Source organism: Corylus avellana, chromosome ca3, assembly GCF_901000735.1.
Source record: "Corylus avellana chromosome ca3, CavTom2PMs-1.0".
Taxonomy (NCBI): domain Eukaryota; kingdom Viridiplantae; phylum Streptophyta; class Magnoliopsida; order Fagales; family Betulaceae; genus Corylus; species Corylus avellana.
This window is the reverse complement of record NC_081543.1, coordinates 28,056,912-28,075,395: the sequence shown is the minus strand read 5'-3', so window position 1 is coordinate 28,075,395 and position 18,484 is coordinate 28,056,912. Positions and strand designations below refer to the sequence as shown.

The window sequence follows — 18,484 nt, the reverse complement described above, 5'->3', positions numbered from 1 at the left end:
ATTTTTGTGCTAGATTTTTCTAGTGGGTTTTGTATTGGTTTTTAACAAATTTTTTGGTGGGTTTTGTTTAAAACAGAGATGTATCAAAGAATCAAGTGAGGAAGTTACTGCCACGGTATGGATTTTTTTTTTTTTTGATAATTTTGCATGAGTTCTTGATAATATTTCTAGTTTTTTTTTTTTTTTGTTAGTTTGTTTTTTTTTGCTTTTGTGTGCTTCAGTTTTGGAACATGTGCTTCGTAGAGATTTGGTGCAGTTCTTCGATTGATTCATAAAAAATAAAAAATAAAAATAAAAATAAAAAAATTGATTTTTTTATTGTTGTGTTTATTTTTGTAAGGATTTATTTTTGTAAGGATTAATAAAAATGATAACTCTAAATAAAATAATAATATTAAAATAAATATGATTTAATTAATATACAAGTATTAAAAAAAAATAAGGCCCCATTTAAAAGCTTCGCCTAAGGCCTCAAAAAACATTAAGTTGGTCCTGATCATTATGTCTTGTATGAGTTGCGAAAATATATCATATTTTTCAGAAGCGGTAAGATGCAAAAAATAAGAAGAAAGTAAAAAACAATCTACATGATACTAAGATTTAAGTGGTTTGGTTTAATAAGCTTACATGCAGAGATGACTCGAAAGAAATTTACTATCAAAATATGGAATACAAAGAGTAACATTAAAAAAAAAAATTAAAAAAAAAAAAAAAAAAAAAGTGAGGAAAATAACAGAAAACATTGCTACCCGTGAGTATACCAAGTAAGATCCGGCGGCTTATTGGCATAGGATGCTAGTTATTTGGTTTGAAGTCGTTCACTGGAAGGATAAAAAATAAAAATAAAAAATAAAAAAATAAAAGAAAACGAAGGGAAGGGTAAAATGGTCACTTAATAGATTGGGTACTGATAGGTGGATGTTTAATTTGGCACATTTCCCGAAAATGTACAGCATCTACCCCCACAACCCGGTCTACCCCCACAACCCGGTTATCAAACACCATGAACTCAATGTGAAGCCTAAAGATTGATAGAGGTTGTGAGCCCAACCAAGTAAGCGAACAAGATAGCAGATGTTGTCTCAAAGCCCACTAAAGATTTGTTTGGGAAGGGTCTAAAAAGTCTAAAAATTGTCAAAATGTACTTTCAGTAAAAGCTTATAAATGAAGTTTTTGTCAAAAAATGCTTTTTGACTTAAAATCTCTATTTATCCAATGCAATTCCAAACAGGATATAAGAAAACAACTTAGCTTGTAGGACTCATCTACGCCCCCCATCAAAGTCGGAGGGAGGGGGGGGACCAGCTGTGGCCATGGTCCCCCCCACTTCATCAAAAAAGATATTACCAATTATTCAAATTGCTATAGCTAACTTCTAAAAAGTCTCAATAATTAATGCATGTTTGCAATGATGTAGCTTACACACATAGACGGAGCCATGCCCCCCCCCCCCACTTCCTAAAAAAAAATATTTTGAGTAAAAAAAAATTTATACGAGTCCCCACCCAAAATAAGTTGATAGGTCCCGATCCCCCCAACTCTCCTCCAGTTGTCGGTTCTTACTTCTTAGGTTAATCATGGAGTTTTCTTTTGGTAAATTTTTCAATTGTTTGGCTTGGAAATTTGGTTAAGAATCTAAAAAGTTGATTTTTTTTTTTTTTTTCCCTTTCGGCTTGGAAACTTGGAAATTCATGTTGCTACTTGGAAATTTATATGTTTTTTGTTGTTATTTTCTTTATGTATGTATGTATGTAAATCTTGGATCTTTTCTCTGTGAGGATTTCTGGTTCTTGATTTGATATGGCCGTATGAGAATTTTTTATGGGTTTTATTTTGATGGGTTTTTATAACTAATGCCATTGAGAAATCTCTAGTTTCTCTTTGAATTTTTGTTCCACCCATTGAATTTCAAGTTTGAAATCATAATGATTTAAGGAATTTTTAATTAGGTCCGAATTTGGAGGAATTTTAGTAAGAAGCTAAATTCCTAAACTTAACTAGGGGCTTTTGTGTGTAGTGGGTTTCTATGCATGATTTAAGATCCGGGTTGTTAGATTAATGGGTTTAAAGCTTTAATTTCACTATTGTTTATAGTATGGACATAAACCCTAATTTGTATAGTATGAATTAAATTAGGGCTTTTAGTATGTGAACACTAGGATTACTAATTGGATGTGTTAATTACATTTAAAGTGTTAATTAACCCTAGACTTTTATGAGTTCAATGGTAATTGATGCCCATGGGGTTTAGGTTCTATTATGTCATATTATAATCATATTGATTATTGTATGTGTATATGAGTATTATAAATTTGGGGTACGTTGCTAGATCAATAGAATAGGAAGAGAATAATAATTATAGGGTTAAAGTATAATGTTTAACTTAAAGTCTATGTGATGATTATGTTATTCACGTGAGTTTGTTCATTGTTAACCTACAAATATTTTTTCTTTATTTTCTAAAGACTCAAAATGATCATGTAAATTTATTTGTAGATGATGAGAAAGTCAAATACAATATTTGACTATTTCAAAAGAAAAAATGTACAAAATTTATTGGAGTTTGATCCTGAATTGTGTGTCACGAGAATATCATGCTAATCAACGAGGTGCAAAATAACTCAACGCAGGTCGCACTTTTTGAGGTTAGTTCTCTAAGCTCAATTCCTAATCTAAGTGGTCTTGTAATTTGGATATTATGGTTGAGAATATTGTTTGTTAGAATTTAAACATTTAATTGGAGAGTATGACACAATTCTAAGCTCAATTCCTCATTGTATTTAAGTATCCGTGATTAGAAAAATAAGGAAAAAAAAAAAGAAAAAGAAAAAAGTACTAGTTCATTACACGCTGCAAAAAAAAAAAAATTGCTTTGGTCCCCTCCCATAAAACTTCCTGGCTCCGTCCGTATATATATATTGAATCTTGATCAATAAATCAAGTAGCCTGTTTAAATGCAACTAAACATAAACCATAACTTCCCAAAACTGGAAAAGGCCCACTAATAATATAACCGTCCAAAGTCTTGCATGAGCCCATGACTCTTAGCCGTCTCAGTAGTCAGTATTGCACAATATCCCACGTATGAGAGGCAGATGAGTTTTATTATTATTTAATAATAATAATTATACAGGAGAAAAATGGGAGATTAATTACAACATAACAAAAACAACCAAAAGGTTGACACCTTAAACAAACGCTTCAAAACAATTAGAAAACTATACAGAAAACTTAAACTTATTAAAATGAGTCAAATAAATGACCCGATTTATTAGAAAAATTGAGACTACCACATAGGGAGACTCATAAAAGCACTTGAGTTAGAAGTAAGATGCTCTCCACTTCCTCCTAGTGATCTTTGAAGGTGGATCCTCAAATTCCGGAGACTTATGGTTCTTCCCCAAACCCTCAATTAGCTCTTGGGAGTTTTTTTTTTTTTTTTTTGGGGGGGGAGGTTAATTTTAATATGAAACCTTTAAAGTTAATTTCTACTAACATAAAGTAAACTTTGGTAGTTTGAGGTGGTTAGTTTAACTATAGAATGAATTGTCCAGTCAACCCGGCTGTTTGCTTGATTTGGGTAAAAAATAGATTTAAAAAAAATTTGGCAAAAATTAGCTCTATAAAGATATCTTTCTGGTCAGTAATAAAAGTTGGAAAATGCTACTGTAGTTTCTTTAAAAGTTTGTGTCAATTGCGTTTATACTTTAATAATTAATTTATAATAGAAACTTTATAGTAAAAAATTTACAGGTCCATTTACCTCCCATTTGTACTTGATTCATCATCAACCACAAGAAATACCAACATAGAGAGAGATGCATAAATGGTTCACTAAAAATAAAAGTCAAAGCAAATAGGGATGGTTATAAAGACTTATGAGGGTGAACTTATTACAATCCAATTACGTGAATACGTAATATATTGCGCGCGTCTGCACTGCGAACAAAGCCTTTAAGCTTTTATTACATTACATATTATTATTATATATGACTAGCCATGCATCTATCTTTCCTTCCTCTAGTAGTACTACTTCAAGGGCAGAAGACAACCTTATAGTTAGTCCCACCAGGGCACGTGAATGTGCTTGTTGCATCATCCTTAGGGTAACTATAAGCATCGGGGCAGCGTTCCTTAAAAAATTTGGAAAAATCTGTCGGTTCGCAGCTTCCAGAATTGCAACAATATTGGTCGGTCTTAAAGACGGTACATGGGTTGTTACAGCCGCCGGGAGCCTTCAACTCATTGGGGCACTGCCCGTTGATATCAGCAGTACATCTTATACCACGGGTGCAACCACTAGAGGTGGGACTAAAATCCATAGCAACATTAAACCCATCGACAAGAGAGATATCAAAGAAGTCCAAGTTGTTAAATTGGTTTAATCCGAATTCAGCAAGAGTGTTTGGGGGTGTACCGTAGGCTTGGCATTGAAGAAGCCCGCCGCAGTCACCAGTTTGGCAACTGCCACGACCGGAACCATCGAAATTGCACCCTGTTCGAGGCCAAATGCGGCCGCCTGTAGTGCCAGCATTAACATCAAGGTTCCATGTTTCGCCTTGATTGAGCTGTCGGCCACCGCCGGGCACAGCTCCAGCCCAAACTGTGAAAGGGCAATTGTTTGTTATGTCAAATCTAGCTGCATGTGCTAGACCGAAGTAGAGAGCAATGAAAAGAGAGAAGAAAATGGATAGATTTTTGGAGAGACTCATTTTGTGAAGTGAGATATTTGTTGTAACTGGTAAGCTCTTGTGATTTGTGAGGGAGATGCTTAGGGGTTTATATAGGGTGAGCTTGGGGGGTCATGGCCTTCCGGAAGGTGCGTGAATTAAATTCTTGGAAAATTTGGCACGCTCGTTTTATTATTGGCTAGACTTGAAGACAAGTCAACAAAAAGAAAAATAAAGAATATCTGCATAAAATAATTATAGGTAACATTTGTTAACGACGTGTTTGGTCCGTAGTTAATACTTCCACAGTAAGTTTAACCTATGACATTGTCGACACCAAAAACTTTTGAACAAAGTTTTCAATAGAGTGGGTTTCAACCTAATTTATTTAGGACACAAATTTCCTCCAAACTTTCTTTCAACCTACTCTAATAATGACAAGTGTCATTCAATATTTTTTAATTTTTAAAAAATTAATATTTGGGTTCATAGATTAGTGAAATATCAATAAATGATTGTAAAAATATTAAAGAAAACATATGAAAGATGACACTTGGCACTTATTAGACTTGCAGTGGAAGGAAATTTCCTTCAAACTAGTTTAGAAAAAAAAAATTTGTGCATTTATTAAACTGTTTTAGAGTAGATAATTATTATGCATATTTTTTAAAATATATATTTTATATCAAAATTACATGCTTTAAGGACATATGTCAATTTAATAAATTAAATTAAAATAATTTTTTCTCACCTAATTTTAGGGAAATTATTTTCCTAAATCTTTAGCTAGAGGTTACCATATTTGTATGTTCGAAAAAAAAAAAAAAAAAAAACCTTCCGACTATCTCGGTGTTTATTTTTTATGTTGTTTGGTTACCGAGAAAAACCTCTAGAAAAGAAGTGGAAACTACGTGAAACTAATTATCTGGAAGTACTAGAATTTATTCGCAATGGGTTTTTTGTTGCATTAATATATATTTCACTTTTCTTCTTTTTAATGCTGCATGTTGTTTGGTTAGTGAGAAAAATCTTTCCGAAAGAAGAGGAAAACTGTATTTCTTCTAAATCGATCCGTTTGTTACTTTCTCTGATCTTGTCTTTTTGTTGCATGATTTCTCTCTTCTTAATGTTCTTGTTTGGTTATCGAGAAAAACCTATGTGAAAAATTGTGGATGTACTTTGGCTTTGAGTCTTGACTTTTAGACTTTTAGCCGCGATTTTTGGGCATTAATGCACACCTTTCAATTTTGTAATAAATAGTGATCACATAGGGTAGAAAAGTAGGAAAAATAGAATAAATGGCAAGGAAAAGTCTCAAAGAATTAAGGGGCTAAGGCATCCAAAATTTCGTAAATTGACCACATTCTTCATAAAACAAGAGTCATTCTTATGATAAGCTTGGAAAATATGAAGTTCAAAAGCGATAAGCTAGTCATGGAAAATTACACCTTTCTCCTCATATACTATTTTTTATTCTATTACCCCATTTTTTTCATTGACTCAACATATTATTCATTATCAAGGGTGGTAATTTAGTAGACCAAAGGGAATTTCAATGTGATTAGGTAAATACTAGAGCATCTCACAAGGAGAATCTTCATATTAGATTAGTAAAACATATTGGGTTTCATTAATGTCTCAATGAGGTTGCGTCAGAACTGTCTACCTAGTCATTTAATTAATATGTTAACTTTTCCCTCACATGTCGGACCAGACAAACTATAGAGTCGTGATTAGAAGTCAAGACCATTCCTCTAATACTATCTAAAATTATTACTTATCTTAAAAACTTAAATACAATATTAAATTAGCCAACTGTCTCAAAAATTAAAAAATGTATGAATTTTAATTATTTAATTTATATTTTAATAATTATTGTTGCGTGAGGTGCTTTGGTTTCTTCGGCCAAAAATATAGAAATGCTTAATTTTTCTTCCATTAATATTTGGCTTAATTGACGGCATAATTTAGCCAATAGACAAATGTAACAAGTTAACAAAAAATTGACTACTAGATAATGAAGTCTTACTCATGCAAAGGTCGTTTTCTAGTACGGGTGAATCCAAAGCATGTAAACGAGGATTTTTCCTAACACTGGTGGCTAGAAAACTATATTTGGTAGGTTTTTATTTATTAGTTATTTTTTATTATTATTATTATTATTTTGTAAAAAGTAATGGTAAAGATTGCCTTTATTTAAAAATAATTGAAATTTTCTTTAATTTTGTATTCTTTACCGTTAATTTTTGCATTAAAAAATTTCGATCTAATAATTTTTTTTTTTTTTTTTTTTAATTTTTTTACGGGAGGTAAGCCAAACTCTACCCGTTATGCATTCATTAATTTCCTTTTATCACTTGATTTATGGTGAAGCAGGAGAAAGAGTCAGTTTTGACTTTTGAGAGGAGAAGGAGCAGCCCTTCCTTTTCTACTCCGCGCTCTTATTCTCCCCCTCTTTCTGGTTTTTATTTTATATTTTATATTTTATATTTTATAAATTTTTTTTTTATGTTTGTAGGTGTTCTTCGATCAGATCAATAACTTTGGCTTCTCTGCTATGCATCCGTCCACCTTTCACCGTGTTGTGCCGTTTATCTCATTCCCTGTCACTGCTGCTGCTTGCTAGTTATTTATTTGTGTTTTTGTTTTGAATAAGAAGTTTCTTTTTTTTTAGATTTGCCCTTATGAGTTCGGAAAAATAATTAGGTGTGAGAGGTTATTTCTCATGGTCTGAATAATTAGGTGTGAGAGGTTATCTCTCACGGCTGGTTCAAATAAATTTTGTTAAGAAATTTGGTTACCTGTGTCTTAGATATAGTCTGCTTGGAGCAGATCAGCTCTTTAACTATATTTATACACATAGGTTAGCATAAGATTAAAGTCCTAAATAACACCTGATTGTAAGAATTTTTGTTTGTTTCTATGACTTTGTAATATCATAGCATGTGGTTATGATTTTTGCAAAACTTTATGCTCCTGATCTTTAATCAATGAAATCCTCAGATTTTTGTTAAAAAAAAAAAAAAAAAGGAGAAAGAGTACAATATAGAAGCATGGAGGGACAAAACTATGATGACATTATGGAAAATTAGGCCAAGTCTATATAGAGATGAAGATGGCTTCCAGATGGTCTACATGACGCACAGTGTCGTTGTACATGTGATTAATTTGTTTTTGTTGGAAATTATTCACAGATCGATGACGACACCGTTTGGCTTGACTCTTGAAGAGGCTAGCCCAGCTTATCTAGAACACTCGAGTTTAGCATTAAGTCACGCTTAGATTTTTTTTTTTTTTTTTTTTGATGAATATAATATAGTAATTGAATTAAAGGAAATAAATTAATACACCGGGGGATCAATAACAAGGTCCCCAAAAAAGACAAAGAAATCAACAAAAACTAAGCACAATAAACGGTCAGGCTGGGCCGGCTGCACCGTTTGACAAGAAATTCATATGTGGTTTTTGTGTCTTTCTCTGGCCCGATGAGAAAATTGGTTCAACCATTTTTATACAAAGATTTGGACGATTATGTTGGATTAACATTGATCCTGAAAATTCTTTGATGCAGGGCTGTCATTGGACAAATCTTAGGGTACTATAAATTTTATTACAGCTCATAGCAAACTCATATGGCAATTCACATTTTATTGAAATGATCGTCAAGTTAATTGTCACATGATAATCTCATATTTTAGTGGCTACCAGAATAAGTATCACATGAACTAATACATCCGTTTATAATTATGATAAATATAATATAAATTGTCACATAATAGTCTATATTTTAGCAATTAATATAATAGGTGCAACATGTCACATTATATATATATATATATATATATATATATATATATATTGACATGTTAGCACAAGAGGGGGAATAAGGATTCGAATTAGTGACATCTGCTTCATTAGACGTGGTCCCAGTCGATAAAGCTCTCTCTTGGGGATATGTCACATTAATTTAATTTAATTTAATTTAGTATAACAAAAGTTCTAATAACCAATGGTTCTTAAATTGGATCCTGGTCCTCTCCAGTCCATTTGAGAGTATCCAGTTCATGGTTAAGTCTTTAAAAAAATTAAAAAACAAAATAATAAAAAAATAACAGCCACCCCAAACCAGCCGATATGTGGTGACTGAAGCCAACCCCAGGCCCAATGGGAGTGGCTCAAGGCTTTTGAGGGGTGGTTCAGCCACCTCCTTTTGCAAGTTAGGCCATGAGGGTGGTTCCGCTACCCTTGGCTAGCCATTACCACCCCCTAGCTAAAATACTTCTTATCGCCAAGATGATGTGGCTTATTTGTTTATTATTATTATTTTTTTAAAATTTTAAATAATATTTTATTATTTTTTATTAGTGAAACAAGTGTTTTATTTCTCAAAAACTCTATCCATGAACTCGATATTTTCTGGTCCAAAAGGAGAGAATCCGGATCCTCTTAAATTATAATTTCCAAACATGTGTGACGTATACAAGTCTTATAGTGGGGCCCAAATCAGTCCCTGAATGAATTACGGGCCCCTGATGGGTGTAGCGTGTAACAATCTATGTACAGTTTTCAAGATCAATAAATATTGAAGAACCAATGGGCTTGGGAGCTGTGGCCCAACAAATTACTCCAATTTCTTCAAGGATACGTGCCCGCTTACAGCTACCCTCACGATGATCAAACCAGCGTTTTCACTTGTCCTATCGGTACCAACTACAGTCTCCAGGCAGGGGCGGATCTAGGAATTGGATAATAAAACATAATTATAATTTTTTGTCCTATAATATGGTAAATACAATCAAAAAGTAAATTATACCATAATATATATATAAAAAAAAAAACAAAAATTAAAGTAACTATTAAAAATTTTTATCTAATGACGTCATAAACACATAATAATTTAAACTACTTGCAAAATAAACTAAGCACAATTAAATGACTAGTAGTGTCTAAGAAAAATGAGTACCTTTTAGTGGCCTGTTAGCCTACGGCTATTTCTTTTAGAAAAACCTTAAATCTCAAAGCATAAATCACATTAGAGACTAGAGTCTACAGAGAAGAGACTAGAGTCTAAATTTAGCCAAAAAAACCACATTTATCTATTTTAATTTTCTACTTTTTTAAAGCACCCACATCTGATTCAGCATTTTAACTTATCACTTTTATTATCTCATTTAAATAATCTTCCCCTATCAATTAAATATTATTTTTTTATTCATTTTTTTATTCTTTCTTTCTTTATTATTTCTTTCCTCACAGCATCAAAACCGGTGAATAGCATCCTAACGGTTTTTGGCACATGCATGGAGAGAGAGAAAATTATTTTTAATATAGGAGAGAAGTTGTAGCATATGTGGGGTCGATTGTTTATTATTAAAATGAGATAGTGGGCAAGTTATAGTACATGATAGACTCACTTCTGGCTAAAAAATTAAAATTACTAAGAGTGCCCTTAAATTTTTGTCATAAAAATGCTTAAAGAATTTTAATTTTTTTTTTACTGGGGTCGCTCGCCCTGAGTCGCCCCATGTATATCCGCCACTGTCTACAGGGTTGTCTTCTACCCATCATAAAGGCTATTTTTTTTTTTTTTTTTTTTTCCTCTTACATTTTGGTGGTGAGAAAAAAAGAGAATAAAGATTATCTGAGAGACGCAAAGGTAAGGGTATGGGGGGATCTCCTTACCCTTACCCCATAAGTTATTGCTGGAGCCCGGTGCAAATGCCAAATGGGACAAGCCAAAATGCAAATTGAAAGCTAAAAGTAACAAGAAGATCTAGGTCATTGATCATTTCAGTCAATGTTTTAGCGGTGAGAGATAAAAATAATTAATATTAATTCCTTATGCCATAAGGAGATTCTCCATTATCCTATCCTCCCCTTATTTTTAAGTTAATTTGTAATACACGATAAATGTCATGAGAACTCATACATGACAATTTATATTTAATATCATGTTTGTTAGTTTGCAAGAAATTTATAATAAAAATTGTAAATGGAATTAGCAATATCAAGTCTAAATTCTCTTCGGCAAGTGGGTTATTATTATTGAAAAAAAAAAAAAAGAAAAAAAAAAAAAGAAAAAAAAAAAAGAAGTGGGTTCTAATTATAGACGCCAGTCCCTTTTTATGTCCCTTTGACACTAATATATTTGATTATTACATTCAATAATCATATACATGAATCTGGTCTATCAATGTACCCTGCACATGGAAGAAAGAGGACCATAGACTTGGTCTTTGGGACAAGTTTTTTTGAGGTTATAGAGGGAGGCGGCCTCAATCTGATGAAGACAGTTCTCTTTCTGTAGACATCCAGCTTATCCTTACATCATAACAAAATATTAAAAAGTCGGTCTTTGGTAGGAAAGTGGGCAAGCTGGCAGCTCATGAGAGAAATTAAAGCTTGCTTCCATTGAATTTGACTATACTGATAAGGTTAATAGATTTGATAGGGATAGACTTTAGGGTTTATCATAAGTTTGGCCACTCTTTCACAATTATCTGTCTCAATTACTTATAATAATTAAACAATCTTAAGAAATCTTGATCCATAATTACACCAGATCATATGTTTTTTATAAATCCCAATGGAAATGAGCCAATCTCTTATTTTATAAAGGTAAAAATGATTATTTTACTTTTCGATCATTCTATCCTTATAAAAAGGAAGATATAAAATTTTTTTTAACTATTTCTTGTGGGTTGTGGCTAGCCTATGCCTCTAAAAAGATTTGATGAGACACTAGCTATGATGGTACATGAATCATGATGACTTTAGATGGGTACTTTGAGAGGTTTCCCATCAAAACAATGTCTGAGAAAGCAGAATCAAAGCCTGTTGTATTAGAGAATTATCTGTGGTTTCAAATTAAGCTTAATTAACAACAAACTTCAAATTTTGGTTGTTTCTCTTTTCTGTCCCATCCCATGCAACTCAACCCAAGAGACTACTCTAACCCACACAAGTACTTGTGATCAACTGTTGTCTAGAAGACTAGAAAACAAAATTAAGATGAATTGATGATTATCGCAATGCTTTAAGAGGATAATTAACTCCCTATTTCTTTATTCATTTTCTCGAAAGCAACCTTCATTTTTGACTTCATCCACATTATGAAGCAGGAGAGTAGCCGCCTCTACCTTTTACTTTAAAAAAAGGTGTATAATTGCAATTATGTGCATCATGCCAAAAGCCACCCTTCCTGGCTTCCTCTATATAAACCCAGCAGTGCCAAATTGACCAAGCACAAGCACAAACATTTTGACACATAAAAATGATGTCCTTGGCCAACCTCTTGTTGTCCATCCAACTCCTCTTGATCTCCTTCTTTCTCATTTCCTCCCAAGCAGCCGTCTTTGAAATCCGCAATGAGTGTCCTTACACTGTCTGGGCAGCAGCCAGCCCCGGCGGCGGTCGCCGCCTAGACCGTGGCCAAAGCTGGACCCTCAATGTGGCGGCCGGCACTGCCATGGCACGTATTTGGGGCAGAACAAAGTGTAACTTTGATGCTGGCGGCCGTGGCCGTTGCGAGACCGGTGACTGTGGAGCCCTAGAGTGCAAAGGCTGGGGTGTCCCTCCTAACACCCTCGCTGAATACGCCCTAAACCAATTTGGTAAGGTTAAATCACCCCTTATCTCAAAAACTTAAAAATTGAATTTTTTATTTTTGTTTTGATACCAAAAAGAGATAATTTAATTGTTGAAATTTATAATATTCTCTAACAGGTAACAAGGATTTCATTGACATCTCCCTAGTGGACGGGTTCAACATCCCCATGGACTTTAGCCCAACTTCTGGAGGGTGCCGAGGAATTAAGTGCACTGCTGACATCAACGGGCAGTGCCCCGGGGAGTTGAGGGCCCCAGGTGGGTGCAATAACCCGTGTACAGTTTTCAAGACCAATGAATATTGCTGCACTCAAGGGCAAGGAACCTGTGGACCAACCAATTTCTCAAAGTTCTTCAAGGCTAGGTGCCCAGATGCTTATAGTTTCCCTCAGGATGATCCGACAAGCACATTTACATGCCCTGGTGGGACTAATTATAGGGTTGTGTTTTGCCCTAGAGGGTCTCCTCGTTTCCCTCTTGAGATGGTTGGAAATATATTGGAGGAGTGAGAGAACCTTTGGGCTTTTGAATAAGTATGTGAGGGCTTTGAGAGCTTGGTGAAAATAAAATCTGAGTTTGTATTAATTAGTATGTCTTTTTGTTTCTTTGTGCTCAGCTGTAGAATAGAAAACTAATTGAAATAAGACTGCAAGTTCTTTTCACAAAGGAAATTTATGTGTCTTATACGAATAACTTCAAAAAAGTAGAGGAAAAGTATGTTGCATATTCTTGGCTGAAAAATAGAGTACCTTATTTACCTTGGTATTACGTTATCATATTTTTTTTTTTTTTTTTTGGGACATGTCCACACAAGGGGAAAGGAATTCAATCTAGCGACTTTCGCTTCCTAAGCTATCCTTAGGAAACTGGTATCAAGTTATTTGATACCATAATCGAACGTACATATTGGGAGAAAGAATTAATGTGTATCTCGTTTACCTATGTTTGAGCTCACCTCACTTGGTGGATGCAAAAAATTTCGAAATGAAAATAGCAGGGTCCTTCTATCAATAATCCATGAATCCTCATTTGTATTCTATTAATTACACGTGTGAGTGTGTCAAAAGAAAATTGAGTTTTATATTAGAAAGATGTTAGAAATGTGAGTAGTTAGTATAGCATTGTTGAGTTCAAACTTATAGGCTTAAACGTCAAGGTTAAGTGGACAAAATATTTCTCCAAATCTGGTTGGAGGACAACCCAATAGAATGACATATGTCCATTTTTTTTAATAGCATATGAGATGCATATAATTTTTTAATAAAATTTATGCATGTGTTTTTCACGTGTTCAATGGATACATGTCATTTCTATAGACTAAGTTTAAGAAAGTTTTTCTAACTCAAATTGGAAGAAAACTCTTTGCAGGTTGAGTGGTGCCAACATGTTATATTATGGTCTTATCGAAAGACTCCTTAGAGACTAATATGAGAATCAATGGTGGTATACTGGTATGTGATATGGTAGAGAGTTGCAAGCACGGACTTGGAATAGGAACAAAGGCATAAGATGTGGGTATGGACAAGAGTCTCTGGAGTAAGGGATAAAGGTTATACAACAGAAGTCCCTAAAATAGGGATAAAGACGCAAGGTGTGTACGGAGACAAGGGTCCTTCGAGCAAGGAGCAAATGTTCGAAACATTTTGAGGCTTAAGGTGATAAGTTTAAGTGAGACATTTTATTTATTTATTTAAATACTAATTAAATAATATTTATTTTTAATATTAATATTATATTTTTATTTAAAAATCTGCATTCTTCACTTTTTATTAAAGCACCTTTATTGTACAATTATTAATTGGGGGCCTTAATTAAAGACTATTTATTAACTTTTTACTATATAAGAGGCTTTTTTTATTTATGAAAAATAATTTAATTGTACAATTATTAATTGGGAGCCTTAATTTATTGGGGACCTTAAGAAACCGCCTAGTCACCTAGGGGTTGAACCGGCACTGCATTGCACATACACAAATGAGAGCCCTCAAAGAGAAGCAAAGGTGCATGGCACATGCGTTTACAAGTGATCTAGAAACTGCTTATAAGAATGATACATAATAATAATAAAAAATCTTTCGTTTGAGAGGAAGTATAGCAATGTTGTGATGGACTCACAAGTGAGAGTGAGATTAATGAGTATATAAAGAAAATATTGAATCTTACATTGAAAAACTATGACAAATGAGCATGGAGAATGCAATTTATCCCTAGAGAAGCAAATCGGGTGGCCCATGTCTTGGCCCGTTTAGCAGTGAATGTAAACATGAATATGGTGTGGTCTTCGGAACCGCCAGAATGTATTGGTGCTATTTTGGCAGCAGAGCAATCTGCTCTGGCTGTCTGATTTTTTGAGTTAATGAGAATTGAGATTTGATCAAAAAAAAAAAAAAAAAAACTATGACAAATGAGAGTGGTTAATATAGGGTAATTAGGCACAAACTCAGAAAATTTAAACTCTATTTTTTTTTTTAATTTTTTTATAAATTTATTGGGAAGCCTCATTCTTTCATTAATACTCACCAGGAAAATTATTGTTTAGCAAGTACAATACTATACGTATGTAGATAAATACTGGACCGTCCTCCATTCATACTTGGTCGAGAGATTGATCGAGAGTTGTTTTCGCTAAACAGTGGGCTACTTTGTTTGCCTCTTTTCTAGTGTGCCCTACAAACCATGATTGGAGTTTAAGAAGTCTAGCTCACGCATCCTTGATCAATTGACCATAACGGCTTCATCAAGATTCCTCATCTCCCTCAACAATAACCCTTTGAAAGCCCAAGTCGCTATAAAAAAGCTACCGCTTTCCAAACTGCGACCGCCTCAACTACTATTAGGTCTATAATAAATGGCATTGTTGTACACATAGAGGCTACCCTCCAACATCTCTAGCTATCACTCCCACCCCCGTCTTCTTACTTAAATTATCAAGAGATGCTTCCTAATTTATTTTATCCACTCAATGATTTCTTTCGTCTCTGCCTCTCTTACACTAGAGAATTTCTAGGAAATTTCTCAAAATATCAATCTCCCCATATTCCTATCAAAGAAGACAACAGTCTTTATTGTGGGCACATCATGATGGACACTTAGCAATAATTTACTTTCCCATGGGCCATGGCACAGATAAGCACTAAGCAGCTTAGGTGCCAACTTTTACCATACTTTCCAAGTAGAGTCGTGGAGTTGAAGGACACTTGTGGTATCAATTATCAAAGGAGACCTACTTTTATGGTCAAGTGTGTTGATGCAAAGAATTAGATTGTTTGAAGAGGACAAAGTTGAAACTGACGTGCAATTAATTGTATCCTTCCAAAAATATGTCAAGCTGCTTTATGAAATTCAATTTTCATGACAATGCCACCCTTCAATTTTTATATCTAAATGTGTAGCGAAAAATCTCATGGAAGCAATAAATGCAAGCTTAATAAGTAAAATACCCCCATAGAGTTGCAGTTAATCCTGACAATAAGTGAGAAAGAAAGGGTTTTGATATGGTTTATATGTTCAAGTAAGTGTTCGAACAACTCAAGGCGCGAGTCTCACTTGCTCGGCAAATAAACCCTATCAAAATCATCTCTCATTAACTATATTAATTACAATTTTACTAGAAAATTGCAACAAATCCCGATCATCCCTATATAATACTAATGATTACCTTAAGTAGTACTTGTCACTTCTCACCCATCGATACTTACTGTGAATTTGCAATTGTGAAAGATACTTTTATAGGGCCTACTTGCTTGCCTGCAGGTGTCCTATGAGAACCCTTTCAAAATACACGTCCAAATTGCTACAATCTAGACCAATAATTGATGAAAATCTAAATCCGCTTACTTTATCCTCGTCTTTTGAAAAAGAGAAATGCTACATAAATGTTTATGTGTACACTTTTTGACGAAACAGTAAAAATTATTATTAGATCGAAAATTTAATAGTGATCTATTCAAAATTCAACAATAATTTGCATTGTCACGTCACTTGAGAGTGTACAGTTAAAATTGCATGTAGCATTTCTTTTTCAACAATTTAGGAACAAAAATAAAAACAGCAATGACTGTTTGAATATTGATTTTTGACATGATTTTTTTTTTTTTTTAGAATTAAGTGTGCTAAGAGCTTGTTTGGGATTACATTAAGGACCTTAAAATTGCTTTTGCTCTAGAAAAGCCAAAAACTACATTTTGAGAGAAGTTTAAAAATGACATTTTTTAAAAAAGTTCTTTTAAGTTTATTTGAAGGTAAATATATCATAAGTCTTTGGGTCAATGCGCTAAATTTTTTATCTCCCTAAGTTTTTTTTCTTCGAAAGTTCACTCTCTGGGTCAATCCAAATACCAAGAAAATTCTTACTATCAAAATTTTTTAACTGCCGTTAGCTTGCTTGAAACGTACCGTTTTGCCACGTCAACATATTAATTTTTTATTAATTTAATTTTAAAATTAATTCTACAAATAAATAAATTAATTAAAAAAAATTGAAGGCTTGGCCAAACCCATCCCTTCAATTTTTTTTTAAATTTTTATTTAATTTTCAAAATTAAATTAATAAAAAATTATAATGCTGACGTGGCAAAACAGTGCGTTTCAACTAATCTAATGTCAGTTAAACAATTTTGACGGTAGGAATTTTCTTGGCATTTCGATTGATCCAGCAAGTAAATTTAAAAAAAAAAAACTTAGGGAGATAAAAATTTTAGCGCGTTGACTCAAGGACTTATGATATATTTACCCTTTATTTTATAAACAAAAAAATTATTTCTCAATGCAATTCCAATCAAGCTAAGAAACTACGACTACTATAGCGCTTTTGGGGGGCTCATCAAGGTTTCAGGCCTGCTAGTGAGATGGACCGTAGGAATTCTAATTCCACATCACCCTCACACAATAATGAATATGCCGATCAGGGCGTCAGCCCATTTGTGTATGCGCGTATGATTGGGCTGCCGTCCTTTTCTGTCTTGTGCTAATAAAATCCATCCTATCAAAATACCAAAAAAAAAAAAAAAAAAATGTTTTGAAATGGATTGGAAAATGATGACCAGTCAATTTCTTGGACCAGGAAGATTAGAGTATCCCACCATTTTTGAGAAGAGTAATGTTACAAATTACAATTTTAGTCTATAATTAGTTTAGGTATCCCGCCATTAGATTGGAATTTTGTATTTCTAAATTGGATTAAAAGAATTTTTTTCAATCTAATTTATGTTTCGTCCAAATAACGTTGGAATAAACTATTCTAATTCAGTATATTAAATTGACACTTATCCTTAAAACGTGTAATTTTTACATAAATTTTTAAAACTCATGTAATAATCATATGCTCTAATGACAATTGCCATATATTCTATTAATCATATCAAAAATACAAAGGAGAATCACATATTCTAAAGATATATTGACATTTAATAAATTTGGAGAAAGATTTTTCCATTTAAAGTTATCATATTTAAGGAATCTGTCACTTTTTTTTCTTCCCTTAATTCATTGTATCTCCTTGAATTGTAAATTGAACTCAAATTTGAACCATTTAATTAAAAATAGTAATTAGAACTCTTTGATGTGACACTAAAAATCATCATTACTTTTTGGATCCAATAATAATTTTTGGTGTCACGTAAGAAAGTGTGCACTTAAAATTTGAAAAGTGAGCGTGTAGCATAATAGCATTTCTTGAAATCTAGAGGAGCGTAATCACGTCGGAACTTCCTTAAACCTCCCTAGCATATAAAAATGTCATATATACATTTACACGTAAGATGCAAGTGCATTTTAAATTACATGTGAGAAGCACATATTTTTTTTAAATAAATTTATTTTCAATTTTATCCTCTATATTATTTTATATGCAAATTGACCCAAATTTTATTTAGAAGAAACTCTTTATCCAATCGTGTCAAACCCATATTTGTAATTGTAAGTTAAGAGAAAATTACCTTTTTTTTTTTAGGGTTAAATACTAAATTAGTCCCTAGGGTTTCATAACTTTATTTTTTCCCCCCTGGGGTTTCATTTTTATCACAGGAGGCCCCTGTGGTTTTGATAAGTGACCAAATTAGTCCATCCGTTAGTTGACCGTTAGTTGACTGTACGGACTGACACGTGGACCAATCAGATGTCGACACGTGGCACATATATTAATTTTTTTTTAATTAAAAAAAATGTTTTTTTTTTTTAAAAAAAAAATTTAAAAAAATATACTAAAA

At 33.1% G+C, this 18,484-nt stretch overlaps 1 protein-coding gene and 1 pseudogene across 1 annotated transcript in view; one reads left to right on the top strand and one right to left on the bottom strand.

The window, feature by feature from the left end:
- The window catches only part of LOC132175975 (thaumatin-like protein), a 7,736-nt pseudogene extending 3,003 nt beyond the window's left edge, over positions 1-4,733 (bottom strand).
- A 7,170-nt stretch (positions 4,734-11,903) lies between these two features.
- The window catches only part of LOC132173986 (thaumatin-like protein), an 11,025-nt gene continuing 4,444 nt past the window's right edge, over positions 11,904-18,484 (top strand). Inside the window, exons 1-2 of the mRNA XM_059585702.1 lie at positions 11,904-12,283; positions 12,396-12,728. Of these exons, the coding sequence (XP_059441685.1) occupies positions 11,944-12,283; positions 12,396-12,728 (673 nt within the window). The 5' untranslated portion in view covers positions 11,904-11,943. The remainder of the gene's footprint in view (positions 12,284-12,395; positions 12,729-18,484) is intronic.